The 21,202-nt window shown below is 28.5% G+C and overlaps 3 protein-coding genes across 3 annotated transcripts; 2 read left to right on the top strand and 1 right to left on the bottom strand.

The window, feature by feature from the left end:
* The first annotated feature begins 2,200 nt into the window (after nt 1–2,200).
* Nucleotides 2,201–4,339, top strand: LOC106773514 (transcription factor bHLH18). The gene is made up of 4 exons (XM_014660198.2): nt 2,201–2,355; nt 2,429–2,899; nt 3,504–3,863; nt 3,972–4,339. The coding sequence occupies exons 1-4, from the start codon at nt 2,314–2,316 to the stop codon at nt 4,068–4,070; spliced, it is 972 nt and encodes a 323-aa protein (XP_014515684.1). The 5' UTR covers nt 2,201–2,313; the 3' UTR covers nt 4,071–4,339.
* A 6,867-nt stretch (nt 4,340–11,206) lies between these two features.
* On the bottom strand, nt 11,207–13,284 carry LOC106773049 (transcription factor bHLH18). The gene is made up of 4 exons (XM_014659736.2): nt 13,142–13,284; nt 12,447–13,010; nt 11,743–12,129; nt 11,207–11,626 (listed from the first exon to the last, which is right to left on the bottom strand). The coding sequence occupies exons 1-4, from the start codon at nt 13,178–13,180 to the stop codon at nt 11,519–11,521; spliced, it is 1,098 nt and encodes a 365-aa protein (XP_014515222.1). The 5' UTR covers nt 13,181–13,284; the 3' UTR covers nt 11,207–11,518.
* A 6,633-nt stretch (nt 13,285–19,917) lies between these two features.
* LOC106773050 (ethylene-responsive transcription factor ERF084-like) lies at nt 19,918–20,868 on the top strand. The gene has a single exon (XM_014659737.2). It carries the CDS (start codon nt 20,196–20,198, stop codon nt 20,775–20,777), a length of 582 nt encoding a protein of 193 aa, XP_014515223.1. The 5' UTR covers nt 19,918–20,195; the 3' UTR covers nt 20,778–20,868.
* The last annotated feature ends 334 nt before the right edge of the window (nt 20,869–21,202 follow it).

Raw genomic sequence — 21,202 nt, forward strand, 5'->3', positions numbered from 1 at the left:
CTTTTCTTAGAAAAAAATTATACCATATATATAATTTTTGTATGATATTATGACATACTCTTACATTCATATGATACTTCATGTGATACTGAATATAAAGATAAAATATTATAAAAGTATAAAATTTTATATCTTTTAAAAAAGAGAATAAAAAATAAAAAAGATAGTGTTAAATAAATATAAAAAACTTAAGTATATTAAAAAATAATTTTTCATTTTTATGTTAATATGATATTATATTTTTTACTTTTCATTTTTTTCTAAAATATAAAAATTTATTTTTATAATCATTCTATTTTTATATTGTGTGTGTGTTTTTTTAAATATAATAGTTTATTTTTTATAATCATTTTATTTTTAAATTATATGTCAAATAAATATAAAAATATTATTATTGTTCTTTGAGTTTTAAATAATAGTTTCGGTTAAGGATATGCGTGCAAAGTGTAGTATAAGGCAAGTTTATTACACTTACACTGCTGTGGGAATCACATATCATCATTAACATGGAGTTTGAGATTGACCTAAGAACAACATGAGCTATCAGAAGCACCAAAACCTATTCTTATTAGTGTAATGTTCAGAAAATGCTTATTTATTCTTTCTCTTCTTGCTGTTTATGATGTTATATATCAATTTTTTTCCTGTTTTATCTCTTTCACAGTGGAATGAATTTATGGTTCTGTTTCGTGAAGACATTTATGAAGTTTTTGTTCCTTTCCAGTAGCAGGCCCATGACCCTCAGCTGCCATACATGATAATCAGTGCTAGAAGAAATGCATTTATGGCTTTTGTTCCATCTACACTCTAATTTCATTGGAATTTTCCTACGTGAGAAAACCTTCATCTTCAATGGCTTTCCAAGAGATAATGATGCTTCCAAAACTCATTTCCACAAACACCTCATGTGCATACTGTCCACCGGAAAAAAATGAATGTGTTTTTAATGTCTAATCATTTAATAGAAAAATCATTATTTTATTATACATGTTTAAAATTTTTACATTCATTTAATGGTAATTTTTTTAAAAAATTTAGGGTTAAATATGTTTTTAGTTCCTATACTTTGGGATGATTTTGGTTTTAGTCTCTCTTTCAAACTATAGTACAATTTAATCCTTCAACTTTAGAAAACTCTGGTTTTAGTCCTTCTTACCAAATTTTTTAAACTTTATTTGTTGTTTCAAGCACCTTACATTATAGCATTTGAATTGTTTACACTGTTTGACACATTTTTGTTTCAATGTTAACTAAGAAACGCGTTTGAAACAACAAATAAAGTTAAAAAAATTTGCTAAAAAGGACTAAAACCAGAATTTTCTAAAGTTGAAGGACTAAATTGTACTATAGTTTGAAAGAGGAACTAAAATCAAAATCGCCCCAAAGTATAGGGACTAAAAACATATTTAACCCAAAAATTTATATATAATCATTTTATTTTTATATTATATATGAAATGAATGTAAAAATATATTTTCATATTATTATTTTATTTAATAATAATTTATAAATACAAGTAAATGAAAACTACTTAAAATTATTTTTTAAATATTAAAGTTATAAGTTATCGTCTTATCAAGCAAATTTGTCTTTGTCAAATTTATTATTCCATTTAGTATAATATTTTTATTCCATCATCCATTTATGTTTAAATTTTATTTATTAAATTGTTTATATTGAACGAAAAAATAGGAATATAGTTTAAAAATATAATTGAATAAATTTGTGTACTTTGAAATTGGTCATTATAAAAAAAATCAGTACTTTTTTATTCAATATTTAACAAACATGTGATTATTTTTAAATTAATGATATTAATATGTGATTACTCTAATCAAATATTTGTCCACGTGTCGACATAAGAGTGTGGAAATTAGAATGATAAGACTCTTATCCACCTATAAGAATAAATTTTTAGCATTAAGTTAAATATTTATTAAAAATAAAAGTATATAATATAGTTTAAACGTATTGATTTTAATATAAATAAACATAGAGATGGTAAAGAAAGGGAGAGTTAACGTTGTGGAGATGTGAAAGTGGGCCCAGGAGACACTCTGGAACGCACCACAGCGACCCATCATGAATGATCTCCAATCTCAAAACCACTGATCCAACGGCTCAGTTTCAGCTGCATGAAAAACGAGTATCATCTTGTCGCATCCTTACCTATCTTATATTATATCTACGTAGTTCTGCCACCACAACACCACCACTTCTCCTTTTTTTCTTTTTATTATTATAAATAATAATATATTATTATTATCTTTTTATCTCCAACCTGAGAAACATCTCTTGTATTTCATCACTTCCATGAAGGAGGTCTCATGGCAGAATAACTTGCATCTTCAAACGGTAACTGCAACACCCACCGCCGTCAAATCCGGTTGATTTCTTAGATTCGAAACTCAACCATCGTTTCGTGAAGGAAATGGATTGCCAGAACGAGTTCTTCTACGACTATGACCCTATCAACGATGACTCTGATGATTTCTTCTCCGACATCATCCTTCAGCAGGCACCGCCCACGCCGTTCTCCTCCGAGAGCGAAAGCGATCACTCCTTTCGCGCTTCCAACACCGTCCACAACACTTCCTTCCTCCCCAGCGCCGCCGTTAACGCCGTCGCTTCCAAACGCTCCGCTCCCAGGACTTACATTCTCTCCTTCGATAGCTCAACGGTGGTACCCGCCACACCCGAACCCTCCGTCCCTTCTTCCCTTTTACCCGCTAAACGGGCCCTCCACACTCAAAGCCCCACAACCCGGCCCAATCAAGCATCCAAGAGAACCCGAACCTCTTCTCAGACCGTCGATCACATAATGGCCGAGAGAAAGAGGAGGCAAGAACTCACCGAGAGATTCATAGCACTCTCAGCCACCATTCCCGGCTTGAACAAGGTACTTCAATTCATCCCCTCAATCTTCTGTTCTCGAATCGAACACAACTTATTTGAAGCTTGAACTTATTTTATATCTTCACTATGATTAATTATCGATTGGTACATATATATATATATATATATATATATATATATATATATATATATATATATATATATATATATATATATATATATATGATCTTGTCAATCGTGAAAGAAAGATTCATTGTCTGGGTCACCGAGCGTTGCGATATTATATGATGTAAACTCGTTAATCTCTCACTAATCATTGTTCATAGGGTCTGACCTAGAAAAATCTTATATTGGAAAGACCAGACCCATCTTCTTATATTCGTTGGATTAGGTAATGAAAAGTGATATTTTAAAGAAGAACAGGAAAAGGCTGCTAAATTTTCCGCATGATTAGAGTGTGTGTGTCTGTGTTTGCGTGCCTTTTTATCTGTATCCTAGAAAAATCACTTTTAGCTGAGCACTACTGAGCGATAACCACGTGGTGGAGTGCTGACAGCACAAGATTACAAAAGAAAAGTTAGAGTGATTATTAGAGGGAAAGAATAATGGAATGGAATTACTTATAGTTGTGAAATTGTCATTTATAGACGGACAAGGCTTCTGTGCTTCGAGCAGCGATCGATTATGTGAAACAACTGAAAGAAAAGGTAGATGAACTAGAGAAGCAAAACAGAAAGAGTGCAGCAGAGACAGTAATATTGGTGAATAAAAGCGATTCGAATGGAAACGAAGATAACAGCAACTCCACTGAAACGAACTGCAGCATCCTTCCTGAGATGGAAGCGAGAGTGTTGGGGAAGGAGGTGCTCATTGAGATCCACTGTGAGAAAGAATATGGGGTTGAGCTGAAAATACTTGACCATCTTGAAAATCTTCATCTCTGTGTCACCGGTAGCAGTGTTTTGCCATTTGGAAATTCTGCTCTCTGCATTACCATCACAGCTCAGGTATCTTATTATCAAGTTTAATAATTCTATATTGACCAAATCATTATGATATGATTCAATGAATCTATGCATATAAATTTGTAACAGTTTGGTGTTTGTTAACTGTAGATGGATGAGGAGTATGAGATGACAGTGAATGATCTAGTGAAAAACCTGAGAGAAGTTCTATCGAAGTCTCATTTGGTAAGTGACAGTGATCCGTACTAGTGTATCAAACAAGGGGTTGTAGTGTGAAATTGGAATTTCTTTTGTTTTGTGGTGTCTATGAATTTGGTCGGCTTTCGTGTGGATTATGTATCAGTAAGGCTTGGTTTGTCATGTATGATGTTGCTGTTTATAAAGACAGAAAGAGAGAGAGAAAAAGGAGAGTGATATGTTGTTTTTCGGTAAAATATACTGAAAGAGAACCACATGTAAACAGGATGTACGACAACTCCTTTTTGATGTAATAAGAATATCATATGTAATTTTTAATATTTTTTGTGGTAAAAATATACCATGCTTCAGCTCTATCATTCATTATCAGCTTTAATTTTAACAAGGATAAATATATTTTTAGTTTTTATATTTTAGGACGATTTTAATTTTAGTCTATTTTTAAATTATGATACAATTTAGTTCTTCAACTTTAGAAACTCTGGTTTTAGTCTTTTTTATCAATTTCTTTTAATTTTATTTGTTGTTTCAAGTACGTTTCTTAGTTAATATTGAAGCAAAAATATGTCAAACAGTGTAAACAATCCAAATGTTACAATGAAACTTGCTTGAAACAACAAATAAAGTTAAAAAAAAATTGGTAAAAAAGACTAAATTGTACTATAGTTTAAAAATAGACTAAAACCAAAATTGCCCACAGTAGAGGGACTAAAAACATATTTAATCCTTTTAATAATTATAAAAGTAATAAATAATTCACAAAAATAATATTAATAATAACAAAAGTAGATGATAGAGAGAAAATGGGTTCTAAATTGTACGCAGAGTTGTCTTCCTTTTTTTGTTATTTGAATGGAGTGAACTTTTCAGGTTACTTTTTAAGTTTCACTTTAATAGACAAAAGTGAAGAAAATGATTGCACTGAGATTATGTTATCCACATAAATTCCATTATAATATAATTAATAATAACGTAAAGTTATTTTTTATTTGTTTTTTTTTTTCATCCTGAGTAATATCGTAAATTTGTTTAATTAAAGGGAAATGAATGAATAAATGTGATTGATGTGAAATATACAAATACTAAAATTTATATTATCAATTATTAAAATGTCTTTACTTATATTTCAAAACGATGAGGTATAAATTTAAATTAAAAAATACTATTTATAAAAGAAAATAACTTTTAAGAAAATTAAATATATATATAAATAATATTTTAAAAACGATGTTGGAATATTTGTTTAACTCTTACTCTTAAAGATAAAATTGGATTTGAAAATAAAATTAAACCCACTTTAAATAACTTGCAAGCATTAATAACTTACAATTATTTTTTTAATAAATTATTTGGAATCCATGGTATAAATAAATTGATATTTTATTCTCATTTTATTTATTTAAGTTAAAAATGTTGATAATATATTCTTCACAAAATGATAATGTGGGAGACAAAACCCTCTTATCTTTAATAACGAGTTTTCTTTTTTTTTTCTTATTCTATTATTGAATTTAATATTTTCCATCATCATCTTCAAAGTTTGAAGTTATAGAAGCAGTTAAAGACCAAGTAATATATTAGTTTTACTGAGAATGTTTTTAAATTTTGAACTTTTTGAATGTATCTAGACAAGTTGAAGTTTTTGGACAAACTTTAAATTTGTATGAAGGTTATTTTGTAATGATATTAGCTAATGGATCATATATTTATATCAATGAAATCATATAATATATTTATTACATTATAAAATGTATAGGAGGTTACAAATTAAACATTAGAAAAAATAGGAAACGTATAAAAATTTAATTTTTCATTTCTTTTTAAGAAATTTATTGTAATTCTTGTTTGACGTGCGTAGACATATACACATGTTGGATTTTTTTAAAAAAAGTCATATTAAAATAATGAAAATGACATAATACGAAATGCTTTTATATAATTAAATTGATTTTTGACAACCATAAAATATCCTATTATATAATAACACCAATATAATAACTTCAAAAAAAGTCACTTCACTGGACTCTGTAGCCTTGGTGGCCTGTCCTTTGACTAACGTGAATACTTTTATATATATTTGTATGGGTTTGAGCCTAACCTTATCATAGTTACTAAATCCAAGTCTAATATATTTTTCAATTAGATGCAAGAATGTGGAAACAATAAATTATAAATAAAAAAATATAAAAAAAATGCTTAGATAAATATCTAATTTATCTGGTCTTCTGTAGAAAAATAAAAATATTATCATATATAAGAAAAATTCATTCGGTTTATAATAATTTTTAATTTTATCTTTTAAATATATATTTTAATTAAAATAATTATCCTATTAATTCCATTATGTTGGTAGTATTTTGTAAATCAAACGTTATTATTTATTTGTTTTTTTAAAAAAATATTATTTATAAACTAAAACAATTATTTATAGCAAAAAGTTATTTATATTCATTTTTATAATTATGATAACAATGATCTTTTTAATTTTTTCTCAAATAAAACTCAAATATATATATATATATATATATATATATATATATATATATATATATATATATATATATTATTGAGATAGTGATAGATAGAGATATCTATATCCTTCCAGTCACAAGCTTTATAAACGTTTGGTGTTGTTTTTTTCGACAATTAATTTAATCAAACACTTATCTCCTTTTTTTTTTTCTTTCTTTTTTCTGGTTCTCTTAAATCACAAAATTGATAAATGAGCAACATATGATTTTTTTATTAAATATTTAAAAGAAGGTTTAATGGTTTGGTACTTTGATTTGTAGGTCTTTTCAATTTTTTTTTTTAAAGTTCAATAACATCTTTTTGTAAAAACAATTTTAGATGATATTTTTGCTTGCAGTGTTAAAAGATTAATGGCAAACCCTCGCTCGCCATGAAAACAAGAAAAACCGATAATGTCACGTAATAATAAATTAAATGTTAGGTTTCACTAAATAAACAAGTCTATCATTAATCTTTTTAATACTGTAAGTAAAAAAATTAACCTACACCGATTTTACAAAAAATAAGATATTATTAAACTTTTAGAAAAATAAAAGACAACTTTAAACAAATCCATAGACAAAAATAATTAGTATTAAACCTTAAAAAACAAATCGTATACTATTTTAGTTATAAACTATTAAGTCAAAAATCAACATCTATATATCACATCCAATGAAACATAAAAAGTAAATAGAATAATGATTAAGCTGACGTGTTTCTTTTTAAAAATACTTTAGTAAAAAAATGTGACTTTGGTTATAATAAAAAAAAAACAAAAGTGGTTGAATTCATACATAATCAATATAACATAATTAATTATTATTATTATTATTATTATTATTATTAATACATAAAATAAATTCGAACTATATTTCATTATTCTAAACTATATTTCTTTTCTATATAATAATAAAAGATAATTACAACATATAATAAACAAAATTGACTAAAAAATACTTTTTGTCTAATTACTTTTTGCTTCTTTTTTTCTACCATACCATAGAAAAGTTTATAGGGTAGTTAATTGCATACAATGTGATGCTTTTTTATAGAAAATTTGGCTCGATTTTATTTAATGTACTTTTTTAGAACCAAATTAATTTAACTCAATTGAATTTAGATTCTTGCAATAGGACTAGTAAATAATTTAATCTTTAATATAAATTAGAGTATCTTAATTCTTGATTATACAATTAATACAAAAGTGATTTATAAATCGTTTATGCTGTAGTTCAACGATATGTTTTTTTTTTTATATATATATAAAAATATCAACGAATAAGATGTTGAATATGATTTGTGTAAATCATGGTGATATAAGTTTGGAGTATTGTTGTTTGTCTGGATACATATACGTGAATATGTCATAAGTTAGAGTATACAATTTCTGTCTCTTTCTAAGGAAAATACAACAAACTTTAACTTGTGGTCGTCTGCCTGCTACCAGAGCAATCCTTTGTATTTCATGCATAGAAAAAAGACAAATATAAAAAATATAAAAAAATAATAAAAAAACATTTTTTTGACTAAGAAAAAGTAATGTGTATACAAGAAAACATTATTGAGTTAAAAATGTAGAATCTTCCATAAAGGAACACGTGGAGAAATGAACATCAAGGAGTTAATTATATTCCAACTTTTTCAAAATATTAATAAATAAAAAAATATTTTCACTAAATTTTTTTTAATCAGTCTTAATGTTTTAGATAGAAATAATAATTTTTAGTTATGTATGACAATTTATTTTGTTTTTCTTAATTATTTAAATTTTTTTAACAAAAATAATCAAATTGAACATTTGAATAAAATAAATTTTACATTGACGAAAATAGAAATCAATAGTGTTAAATTTATTTTTTATTCGTTATTATGTTGATGCAGTATAAATCTAATAAAAAAAAGACGTGTATTGTGTTAAAATATATATATTTCTTTAATGATAAGAATTTAATTGTGAATCATAAGATAACAAAACTTTAATCATAGATATATATAATTATATTTGAATAATGAGGTAAAAGTGATAAAATTAATTAATGTGTATCCACGTTATTTTGTCCCCACTGGATTTGAAGATCGATCAAGATGAATGAAAAGATAATTTTACGAAGACAAAGGTTTTAAATTTTGCAAATTATGTTTTATTTTTAGTGTCATGGTCGAACATGTGACAAAACCTGTCTGGGGCCTCCATTTTTATTGCTTCAGATCTCGAAATCTCATATAGAAAACGATGCAAGTTTATCACGAAATATATCATACAAAAGAAAACAATGTATGTATATTATAAAGTTTTTAAAAGTAAAATGACCAAACAAATGACGGTGGAAAAAATATTCACATGGATATAGTTAGGATAGACTTCAAGTATAAATTTGATATTATTAAAAGATGGATTTTAAGTTTAACTCAATTCTACAAAATTAATTTATAAATTATTTATGTATTATAATTTAATCGTGGGATTTAGAGAAAAAACATTGATTGAATAAACTAATTTGACCTTGATAGTTTATATAAATTTTATTTTTTATAAATTCACTAAATTATATAAATTATATAGATTTGGTAATGTAGAACAAGCTAAATTATTATAAGAGATGAAAAGGTATACAGTGAAAGAAAAATAAAATTATAAAACAAACTAAAAGAATTATATATATATATATATATATATATATATATATATATATATATATATATATATATATATATATATATATATATATATTATTTAATAAACTTTAAGTGTTTTAATAATTTAAATAAATATGAGATAAGTACAAAGATAATATTCGGACAGATATGAAGATAAAGATATTAAAAAAATTAGATATTCTTTATGTTCACATGCATACTCAATTAATATGAAAATTAGTAAACTTATGTTCTACATGGATGGATTTATAGTCATTCCTAATTTAAAAAAAAATACTAAAAATATTTAATAATTATAATGAGACATAAGACAAATCATATAAGAAAATGACATTTTTCTAATACAAAATTTTTAAAGCATTGTATTCTATTTATCTGTTGTTCAATCTTTTTACTTTTACAAAATATTAAGACTTAAATTCATATGCAACGACAAGAGACCTTATGGTGGCAAATACTTTTGTTTCTCTCTCTCTTTATATATATATATATATATATATATATATATATATATATATATATATATATATATATATATATATATATATATCAATAATTTTGTATTTAAGTTGAACTAACCAATTGTCCCTATTAAATATATTTGTTATGGGTGATAATAAGAAGTATAATGTTGTTGTTGAATAATTATTTTAGTTGAGAAAATGTTTTTTTTTTTTAAAATTGTGAATTGAGATTTTCTTTTTCTAACTAAAAGTTTTCATTAATCATCAATTCATGTTATTATATTATTATCAAATAATTGTTTTAGTTTCAAAATTTTATTATTTTAAATCCAAAAGTGTAATTTAACTTTTCTTTTCTGTGTAATTAAAGAATTGTAATCCAAAAACAGACTGGAGAATGATAGAAAGTAATGAGAAATAAAATGAAACACAATAAATTGGGCCAAGTCCACATGGTTAGCATATGAAAGTCTATTCTATTGGGTTACATATTGTTCTCGCACCCCCATCACCCTTTTAATTATTATCAAATACTAATTAAAATATTAATAATATTTTAATTAATAATATTATACATGTCAAACTAAATGAACTTTTTATTTTATTTTTTATCAACAATAAAAATATCTTAACAGGAAACATTTGGGATATACTATATTCATTAAAAAATATTCTTTGACGCATCTAGATTTTTTACGTTCATTTAATATTATCTTTTTCTAATTTTTACTATTTTCTTTCTTAAAAAGAAATAAAAAAGTTTACATTTTTATGGCTATTTTATCTTTGTATTTTATGTCAAACGAATATAAAAATATGTCATATTTTACTATATTCATTTTACAAAAATATAAAAAAAAGGTGATTTACTAACAAAGAACAAGGATTTACAAATATAAACAAACTGAGAATAATGTAAAATAACAAATAAACACATTTGTAAAAGAGGAAGAATATTATGATACACATTTACATTCGTTTGATACATTTAAGAAAGATAAAATAGTCTTAAAAAAAGTATATTTTTATAACTTTTTAAAAAATAAAAAAGTAGCGTGAAATAAATGTAAAAATATTATCTGTGTTAAAGTATTATTTTTGGTAGAATATATTGGGATAAGATGAACCCATTAATTAGAGATTATTATATAAGTAATGATATCACCGTACACTTCAACTTAAATAACATTATCCGATAGATCCGCTCCAAGATTTGAAGGAGACAACGTTGGACTTCCTAATAAATATAACTGTTGGATTGTCAGCTAGAATCCGTTAAAACATGAACACCTAGTTGAATAGGTTAATATGTGGTCTAACTTTCATAACTGATTACACTGGTTTGTTCACTGCTGAAGCAATTCGGCAATGGCAATTCAACAGTAGCAATTCATGTAGTTGAAATTAAATATTATTATAAACTGTTATGTAAAATCTTCAAATTGCCATGAAATCATAGTCTTTCCCTCAGTCGACGTATTATTAAATCATAAAAAATGTATGTATATTATATCATATATATATATAAAGCATGAATCCAGTACATCGAGAGAAGAATGCGAGGGTGTTGTTTATTCCAAAAATAATACAAGAGGACAATAAGTTCACCAAACTGAGACCAACAAAACCTATCTATATCTTGCAAGTTATTGCAGCTAGATGCTCTAATGCATAAAACTGAACACGTAGCGATCATCTATATATATATATTTGAAAGTATCATGCATGAAATCATAATCATTGTATTCATCAAACAGTAGTAGACTCTCCCTCATGAATAACAAGACATAACCTAATTCCAGAATTTAGATCAAACCCACACAGAGAGCTAACAAGAACAAGTTTGGGATGAGACTCCTTTGATCATTGATTCACTAGCATGGATGATTTTTGAACTTCAGATGACTGCAACAGAACCAGTCTCAGGTTTTTCACTAGATCAGTCATTGTTGCGTTGAATTTTTCACCCATCTGCGGTAATTAAAGATATATAGGCTTATAGCAGTTTGCAAAATCAATGCTCTCTAAATATGTCAAACAAAGGTGACCATAGTTGTTGGTGGATAAGAGACATGATGCTAGTGTACCTGAGCAACAATGCTGATGTCAAGAGTTGAACTTCCAAATGGCATTACACTGTTGCTGGTTGTGGAGAGATCAAGAGTATTAAGATAATCCAAAATTCTGATCAAAATGCCATGTTGTATCTTGCAGTGAATCCGGATCAGTACATCCTTTTTAAACACTCTTGCTTCCACTGTAGGGAGTGCTTCGTTCGTTTTATAGCATTCATCAGATTTCATTGCACCTGAGCTTGTGCCTTTATCAGTAGTAGATATAATGTTGGATCTCTGATGAACAAATGACACTGACTCTACCCTTGTCCTCTTACATTGCTCTTCCAGTTCTCTTACACGTTCTTTAAGTCGTTTCACATAAGTGATTGCTTCGCAAAGTATGGTGGCCTTGTCAATCTACACTCCATTGTTGAGATACAAATCAAATTTCGTTTTCATTCTTTCTATTTCTCAAACTATATGCATAGATTTCTTCCTTTGCTTACTAATGAAGTGTCCATGGTATTGATCTACCTCATCAAATTTGTAAACTTCAAGTATTACATACCATCACATAAATTATAAACCTTCCAGGCGAATGAAAGAAGAACAACTTAAAAAGAATCGCATTTTCTGTAAATTCCTTCAGAACATTTGATTTGCAACAATTGTGTATAGGAAACTAAACTCAGTTATATGAAATGTTACTAAATTATGTGACATTTCTCACTAACCTTCTTCAAACCAGGTATGGTGGCTGAAAGTGCAATGAATCTCTCTGTCAGTTCCCGTCTCCTTTTTCTCTCAGTCATTATATGGTCTAGTGTCTCTGCAGAACTTCTACCTTTTCTTGTTGCTGAGTTTGTCTTAGGTTCAATTTCATGTTTTTCTGAGACCCCTTTTGAGGGAAGACACGCGCCACCACTCCCTGCAACTGCATCCTCTTGGTACGGCTGTTTTCCATCATAGGTTTGGCAGGTAGCCGCAACTACGGTGGAGTCATTGAATGATAGAATGTACGCAGTTGGAGAAATGGCTGTGGCAGGTTTCTCTGGTGCAAGTTGTGATGAGAAGAGGAAATTATTGGAGCTGTTGCTCTTCATCACAAGGTTGCTGCTGTTATTGCTGGTGAGTGCTGTGGCAGCGTAGGTTGATTTGGTTTGAACTTTGGGAGAGTGAGTTTCACTGTCAGAAGAGAAAGCTGATTGATGCATGATCTCCTGAAAGATCTGATCCTCATCATCAAGTGACTCAATCTTGTTGTGGCTTTGGTTAAAGAAATCAAAATCTTGTATATCCTATGAAACAAAATGCGAAAATTCAATCACCAATCTTTACATAAAACTATATAATATTAATAATTAGCCTGAAGAACTGTGGAATATGATAAACATATATGTTATGATGGTGTGTGAGTGGCCAGTGTTACCATATCCGAGAAGAAATATTTTTGGCATGGCTCCCCCATTTGCAGTGAATGAACGGAAGAAAATGGTTTTGAGTTCGATTGAGAGGAGAATGGTGAATAATAAATGGGAATGAGAATGACAGAAAACAAAAACTCGTTGAACATGCAACTTTTATTTCCACCGTTAGATTTCCATCGATTTCACGCAATGTGCTTATCATTTGGAAATCATCACGAGCAAGGACCACATGGTGGGACAGTGATCTTACCTACCATCCTTTTTTGCAGCATACATATATATGCTACCGGTTCATCTCTCTCACTTCTAACGATGGTGACACTCTTACAGAAATAAAGTATTAAACCAGATAATTAGCAGATGCATAATTCTGCTTGTTTGAGTAATTTTATTTTGAAATTTGCCAATCTTGTGAAAACCTTGTTTTCTCTTTTAACACCCTTTTGTTTGTTCTTTCCTATCATACATATATTCATTATAGAAATGTTGAAGGCCACCACTGAATATCACAGAAGAAGAATATGTACATATATATAGACCTGACCGGTTATTAACCATATTTATATACTGAGTTTTTTCTGTAAACACTGCTTTGAAAATCTGCTATTCTTTAACACACTTCGTACATTCATGCCTTTTCTGCGAGACAATTCATACTATATAGCACTTTCTTTTTTGTAATGTCTATATACTTTTCACCTTTTACCCCTTTATGTTTTCTGAATATATAGTTACGGATTCAAAGGTTTTCAATTAAATTTTGAAGTATATATTACACATACAGTGTCTCTACTTTTTCTGATTTTTTGCCCCAATATCTATCACATCTTGGAACTGTTTTCCGAAAGAAAATGATATTTCAATACCAATTTTTTCACACCATTTTGACATTGTACATGTGTCAAAATGTGATTGAACGATTTTAAATTAAAAAAAAAAAATTTAATTTTTTTCTTTTAAATATACCCTTATCTTAATTTTTTTTAATTTGAAATCGTCTTGACAGTCAAATAATATAAAAAATTAGTATTAAAATATCATTTTTCTTTCTGAAATTAATTTTGTCTTACATACAACTTGTTTTCTGGGATTAATTTTGACGTCAAATTATAATATACTTGCAGTATAAACTTTATCTTTCGAACTAATTTTATGAATTAAATTAGACTTAAATTTTACTTATTCGTAATGTCTTTTTTCATGTTTCATCATCGTCTTATATATCATTTGTCTCTTTTCTTTCATTCCTACACTACTGATATATTATTTTATTTTGCTCCTATTTCATTATTCTACTGCATAAGCTGTGTATCAGTTACTTTTGGAAGGTATATGCTGTTGTTCCGCGGTCAAAAATCAGAAAATAATTCACTGTAAAAGTAACTTTTTGCTTAAACAGTACGATTAATGTCTGAACACAAAGCATAAAAGAACACTGGCGAGGGGCCGAATTTCTCGGACACCAAACAAAGCAATCAACATGCAATCAATGCCTTCTATATGAACAATGATAAAGCGACTTCCTTTTTTTGTTTTATACATACCCAGATGAAAAAACAGTGAAATAGAATGAAAAAACAAAATAAAAAATCAAGTGTGAGATGTGGTGGTAACTGGTATTATGCTCAAAGGATATGTAAATAAGACAAACTTTTGTTGTAATTATTAGTTTATGTTTTAGTAAGAGATGATTCCTCTGTAATCTGCATAGTACCAGGAGAAAAAAAAGAAGACATTATTGGTCAAAATGAAAAAGGCATTCTTCTTCTTCTTATTATTATCGGTTCTGCATTGCATGTTCTGTGAAACCCATCACCCCACAAGAATCAGCAACAAAAACTGTCATTTCAATGTTGCAACTTCCAAGGTTTAGCCGTGCATGTATGTATAAAGTTAAAACTTCCTCAATAAAATATATATATATATAACTCAGTATTTATAAATGTTTCAATAATAAATAAAATCAATAAATAACAATTTTACTATAATAAATTCTAACACATAACTTTGACTTATAAAATAAAATTTAAATATATTTATATACTATGAAATTACCAATATAAATTTCCTCCAATTTATGAAAAAATAATCTCGAACTTTGTTTTCGGAGTCTGATTCATTGTTTCCGTAAAGTATTATAAGTTTATACTATCATGACACATTTTTACATTCATCTGACAGAAATATAAGAGTAAAATATTATAAAAGTGTAAATTTTTATACTTTTTTACGACAGAAGAGAATAAAAATAAATAAAGACAGTGTCAAATAAATATAAAAAATTTAGATGTGTTAAAACCTATTTTTTGCATTACAATTCACACATGTCCGATGAAAAAGTTATGAAAAATAATTTTTTCACATATATAAATTTTTCACATTCATTTAATAGTATTTTTACTTTTTCCTCTCTTCTTTCTTGAAAAAAATACAAAATTTTATATTTTTATAACTATTTTATTCTTGTATCTTGTGTTAAATGAATATAAAAGTGTATTATGATACGATTTCTCAAAAGTTATTAAAGCATCCAAATGTTGTCGTGTTCTTAAGGTGGAGGAGGTTTGTCACGTCCTTTTTAACATTCGCATTTGTCTTCTACGGAACATGGTATAAATCCAAGCATCGATTCACGTAAATTCCTTATTCTTTATTCGCTAATTCTTTATTCTTAGATGTTTTTTTACAAGAAATTGTTGTTCTTGTCGGATAACTGTAACTGTGGATTCAATGACAGTTCTTCAGCTATCATAATAAATATTCACCATTGTGCGTTCTGTTTCAAACTTTTACATTGATACTATTTGAAAAGAAAGTGTTTTACCATCTTATATATGTTTTATCATCTTCATCTTTTCTTTTAATCGATGTGAAAGGGTTTTATTTATATTTTTATATACTATATCAAAATGTATTACCTAATCAACGATTTCATGTAATTCTTGGAAAAAACATACGAAGAAAGTGGATAACAGAATCCATATAAAACTAAATATATCCTAAGCTTTGGTATCAAATTAAAAAATATAATCCATTTTATGATTTTCATTTCTACTATAGTACTCTTGTAGCATTTTACAGTAAACATTATCAAATATATATATATTAGAAATGGGTTATGAAATTAAGAGTTAAAAAATAATTTAATATAAGCTTTTTTAGATCGTTTAAAAAATTAATAATATTTTAATAATTTAAAATGACGATGAGTATTGATATAGATATAAGAATGAAAATATAAGATAGTCATTTTTGTTTTTATATTTTAAAAAATTAAATATTATATGCACTCATCCTTAGTTAATGTAAAGATTTTTTATCATAACTAGAAAAAGTTACGTAAACATGAGTGTTTGTTGTCTATTTTTTGGACCATAAAAAAACCATGTGGTCGGACTCCCTAAAACAAAAAGAACAAAAACAGCAACAAAATGGGTTGGGTTTGGGCTTGGGTATGAGCTACCTTAAGGTGAAGGATGACTGATGTATTGGTTTGGGTACTTTAATTGGAAATGATAGTTTTTGAGTTTGAGTTGGAAGAAGGATTATAATATTTTAATAAGTTTTCTTAACAATTTTTTAACCATAGATTATATGTTACTGTTTTATTGATTCGATTCGTATATTTAAAACAGATCAATCACACACATAAACGATGGGAAAAAGAATTGATAAAAATATGTTTTTCTTTGAAAGAATATGAAAATTGAGGCATAAGATGGAACAGAGAAAAAGGTTGGAAGAAAGAGATAGAAGCTTACACGAATTGGCATAGCACTCAAGTACGAAAATGATAAAGATATCATTGAAACACACTTTGATTGTCTCTTCTTCTTCTTGTTCTTCTTGGGATTGTGTAAAAACACTTTCTCTCTCTTTCTTTTGCAAAATCCGAACGCATTCTTGCTCGTCACTCCATGCAATTGCAAGCAATGCCAAATCTCTTGGTCCAAACAATGACCACTCTGCACAACATCAAACACTTGGCGTGCTTCTTCAAAAACCCAACTTCACTTTCTCCAATTACGCTCCCACACACGCCCATGCTTCTCTCTCTCTCACATTCTCTCCATTTCACACACAATCTTTACTCATTCTCTTTTAACTTTTTTAGAATTGCATCTATTATATTATAAATGCGTCCTTTAAGTCTATACCTTTGCATCAACTCCTCCTAGATACGTTTTTAGTATCATTTCAAATAACTTTTTGATAAAAGAAGGTATCTTATATCAATATAAACTCATATTTATCTTTTATTTTATTTGATATAAAATTTTGTGTATATCTTAACAATCATTCTTCAAACAAAAGGACTATAATTATTCAATTCTCTTATACCAGAAGTCATTTTTTTTATCTACAAATATATTATGTTTTTGCATACCCATGATCATAACACCAAGTCTCTCTTGCTCTCCACCTTCTTCCATAATTCATTGAGTAATAATATTATGTCATATTTTACATTTATTTGACACATGGTACAAGGATAAAATGGTTATAAAAGTATAAACTTTGGTATTTGTTCAAAGAGAAATGATTCTTTGACATACCTAAATTTTTTACATTCATTTGGCATTATTCTTGTTGGAAGTCCCACAAACCCACTTTCTAATAATCCTGACTTACTTTTTACTCTCTTCTTTCTTGAAAAATTCCAAAACTTTACACTTTTTAGACCATTTTATCTTTGTATTTTGTGTCAAATGAATGTAAAAGTGTGTCATGATATTATTGCTCCTTTTCAAGAAAGAAAAAAATAAAAAGTAAGTAAGGACAGTGTCAAATAAATGTCAAAGAATATTTTTCTAATTCATTTGGTTATCTGTCAAGATTTCACCTTACTTGTCTAAGCTTGGTCATGAGACTTGAATCATTAACTTTGATATCAATTATACAAATACTATAATAAGAAATAAACTTTAAATTATAATTTGCTTACAAAATAAGATTTATATTTAATTATATATTATAAATTGATTTTAATTGAATACATGAATTTCTTAAAACAATCAAAGTTTTATATATTTTATGAACTACTTGAAAACAAGTTTAGTTTAGTTTTGGAGGGAAGTAAGAAAGAAAAAGATCTAGGTTTGCATATTTATGGAATGAGTTGAAAGATTGAAAGGAAGTGAAGAGAAAAGATGATGTATGAAATAAAAGACCATATATATAGATATACTTTACTGTTTTGTTGTAATTGATATTATTATATGAAGATGAGTATTGGCAGTAGCAAAAGGGTTACCTTGGGAAAGGTATAAAGGTATAAAAGTTGAGTTATGGTGATTCTTTTGCATGGATGGTTGAGAAAGGCACATTTTTAAAGAGATTGACTTGTGAGAGAAAGAGTTTACCCAAAATTGCGAAACTCGGTGTTTCCACTGTGCAGATTGCATAGATCCAACCCAAACATTATACTATATATCACTGTTCATCTTTCAACAACATACTTCATCACTTTGCATGCATTTCTTCATACCATTTTCAAGCTCGCTTTTCAAGTTTTCCCCCACGTGAACTTACCAGGGCATTTATGCAAAAACAAAAACTCGAGAATTTCAAATCTTAGATCAGTGTTATTAAAATAAATGTTAATATAATCATTCATCATCTTAATTATTTATTTTCTTTCTTACCTTTTCATACAAATTAAGAAAATTCTTGTTTTTTATTTAACTAGAATCGCCTATTTCTCGCATTACCAAAAGAAAACATGGATAGAAATGATCGGATTCTTGAACTTAAACTCAGTCCAATCCATACAATATTCTCTGTTCCTTTTAAGTGTAACATTTTTAAGAAAAAAAAATTTAATTATTATTTTTAAATTTCAACACAATAATAATTTTTCTTTCCTTTTATACTTTACCTACACCTAATTTAAAAATTTACATTCATTGTTATATAAAAGTAAAAGAATAAAATAAAATAAAAACCTCTATAAATATTTTATTAAAGTTAAGAAAAACTTTATTTTTCCTATGTTAAATCTCATAAACACTAGCAAGCTTTCTGCATGTGAGTAATTAGGGTAGCATTCTGCATGAATCATTACATATAAATGCAACTAAGATAATAAAAAAGATATGTTGCGAAGGGTAATTGAATTTAGCAAAGAAAGGGAATGATGAATGGTAATCTGAATCTGAAATGAAAGTGGAAATCAAATCCGAAATCTTGGTGCATTAATTGTTTGCAATGCATGATCTGCATCTTCCCATCTATTCCATCAGCTATGCATAATTGCTTCTTGACCTTTGAAAGACATGTTCATGACATCATGCACAGATCATAGTGCAAAATCTGATCATCTTCCCTTGCATCGTGTCGTGCATGCTGTTTTTCAACATTATTTTGTAAACATATTATACTTTATTCATTCCTTTTCCTGCATAATATAGGAGAAAAAGGGCAACGAAAAGTGTACCAGAAGAAGAATAATTATGACAAAGTTTGAATTAATGAGTTAAAAATTATGGAAAGTTTGAAGTTATGAGGGTAATGGTTGAAGAGGTGATTCTGGTTTCCCCTGTGGTTATTTCGATGATCTGATAAAAAAGAAAGGATTTGTACAGTCAAACAATCTTTTCCTTGACGACACTGTGACGCTTCTCCATTCTCATATGAAAATACTGTCATCGTTCTTTTACTAGGAGATCTCATCTCATCTCATCTTCAACAACATAACAACATCATATTCATTCAAATCTAAAGAATAAAAAAGGGGTGAAGGGGCCCGTGCTATATTAGGTGTGTTGTGTTAAGGGACCTTCTGAAAGGGTGTGTATCCCTACTACAGTACACCCTACAGCCAGCCTAGGAAAGACAAACATGTAGATACGAGGGATTACAGTCTTTTCAGATTTCACACCAATATCTATCGATATTTTTCTCTAATTTCTTTTTTTTTTCTTTCATTATATTTAATAAAGTTATCATTTTTAATAATTTTTCAACTAATTTTCTTCACGATATAAATATCTCCTTCCCTTCTGTAGGGGCCACGACCACCTTTGATCAAAAAGTCTAACTTCCATACTTGTCACAATGAACGACGAAATCTACTTACACGCGCCAACCACCGCCACCGCCACCGTTTTGCTTCCGAAACCTGAAACGGTGTCGTCAAACGAAACGGGGCTCGAAGGGATTGCCGCGGTTGTTGGAGAACACGTCCTTTTTGGAACGTCGTCGACGTTGCATGTTCCAGAGACGCCGAAGAAAATGGCTGGGGTGTCGGTGAACAAGAGTTACCGAGGAGTGAGGAAGCGACCGTGGGGGAGGTGGTCGGCGGAGATACGCGACCGGATCGGGCGGTGCCGCCACTGGCTGGGGACGTTCGACACGGCGGAGGAAGCGGCGCGTGCGTACGACGCGGCGGCGAGAAGACTTAGAGGCGCGAAGGCGAGGACCAACTTCAAGATACCCTCGGTGTTGCCTCTTTCTCCGACTTCGGAAGGTGGTGTCGTGAAGCCGAAAGCTGGCGGCAATAACGCCAGGAAGTGTTCTTCTGTGGAACAATTGTTCAGTGCTGCACCTCAAGTTCGAAGAAACGATGATGGTGGTGAGAATGTGAACGTGGATGTGAATTTGAAGCTGGGTGTGAGGAACAGTAGAATGGTTATTTAGGTTAAATAATTGAATGTTTGTGTTGTACAAATGCCATGTCTGGTTCTTTCCTTTCTCTGTTTTGTGTAATGAATGTTCGCTCAAACTCGACAATTATGCTGTTGAATGATAAAAGAAGTATGTTTTTTAAGGAATGAATGTTGGAAAAGAATCTAAACTGACTTAACTATATACACGCAATCTTTATTACACAGATTTAAATGTCTTATTATAGAAAGTAATGATTATCTAACCCTTTTATGAAAAGCGTAATTTTTTGTATTTGAATGCAAGTATGTTTTGGGTGTGGATGATCTTATTCTGGTTCTGGTTTGGTTGGAAGAAAAGGTGTGTGTTGTTGGGTGTACGATGATGTTTGCATAATAATATTATTATTATTATTATTATTATTATTATAATGTTTTAGTTTTTTGAAGTGATAATAA

Source organism: Vigna radiata, chromosome 9 (genome assembly GCF_000741045.1).
Source record: "Vigna radiata var. radiata cultivar VC1973A chromosome 9, Vradiata_ver6, whole genome shotgun sequence".
In the NCBI taxonomy this organism is placed as follows: Eukaryota; Viridiplantae; Streptophyta; class Magnoliopsida; order Fabales; family Fabaceae; genus Vigna; species Vigna radiata.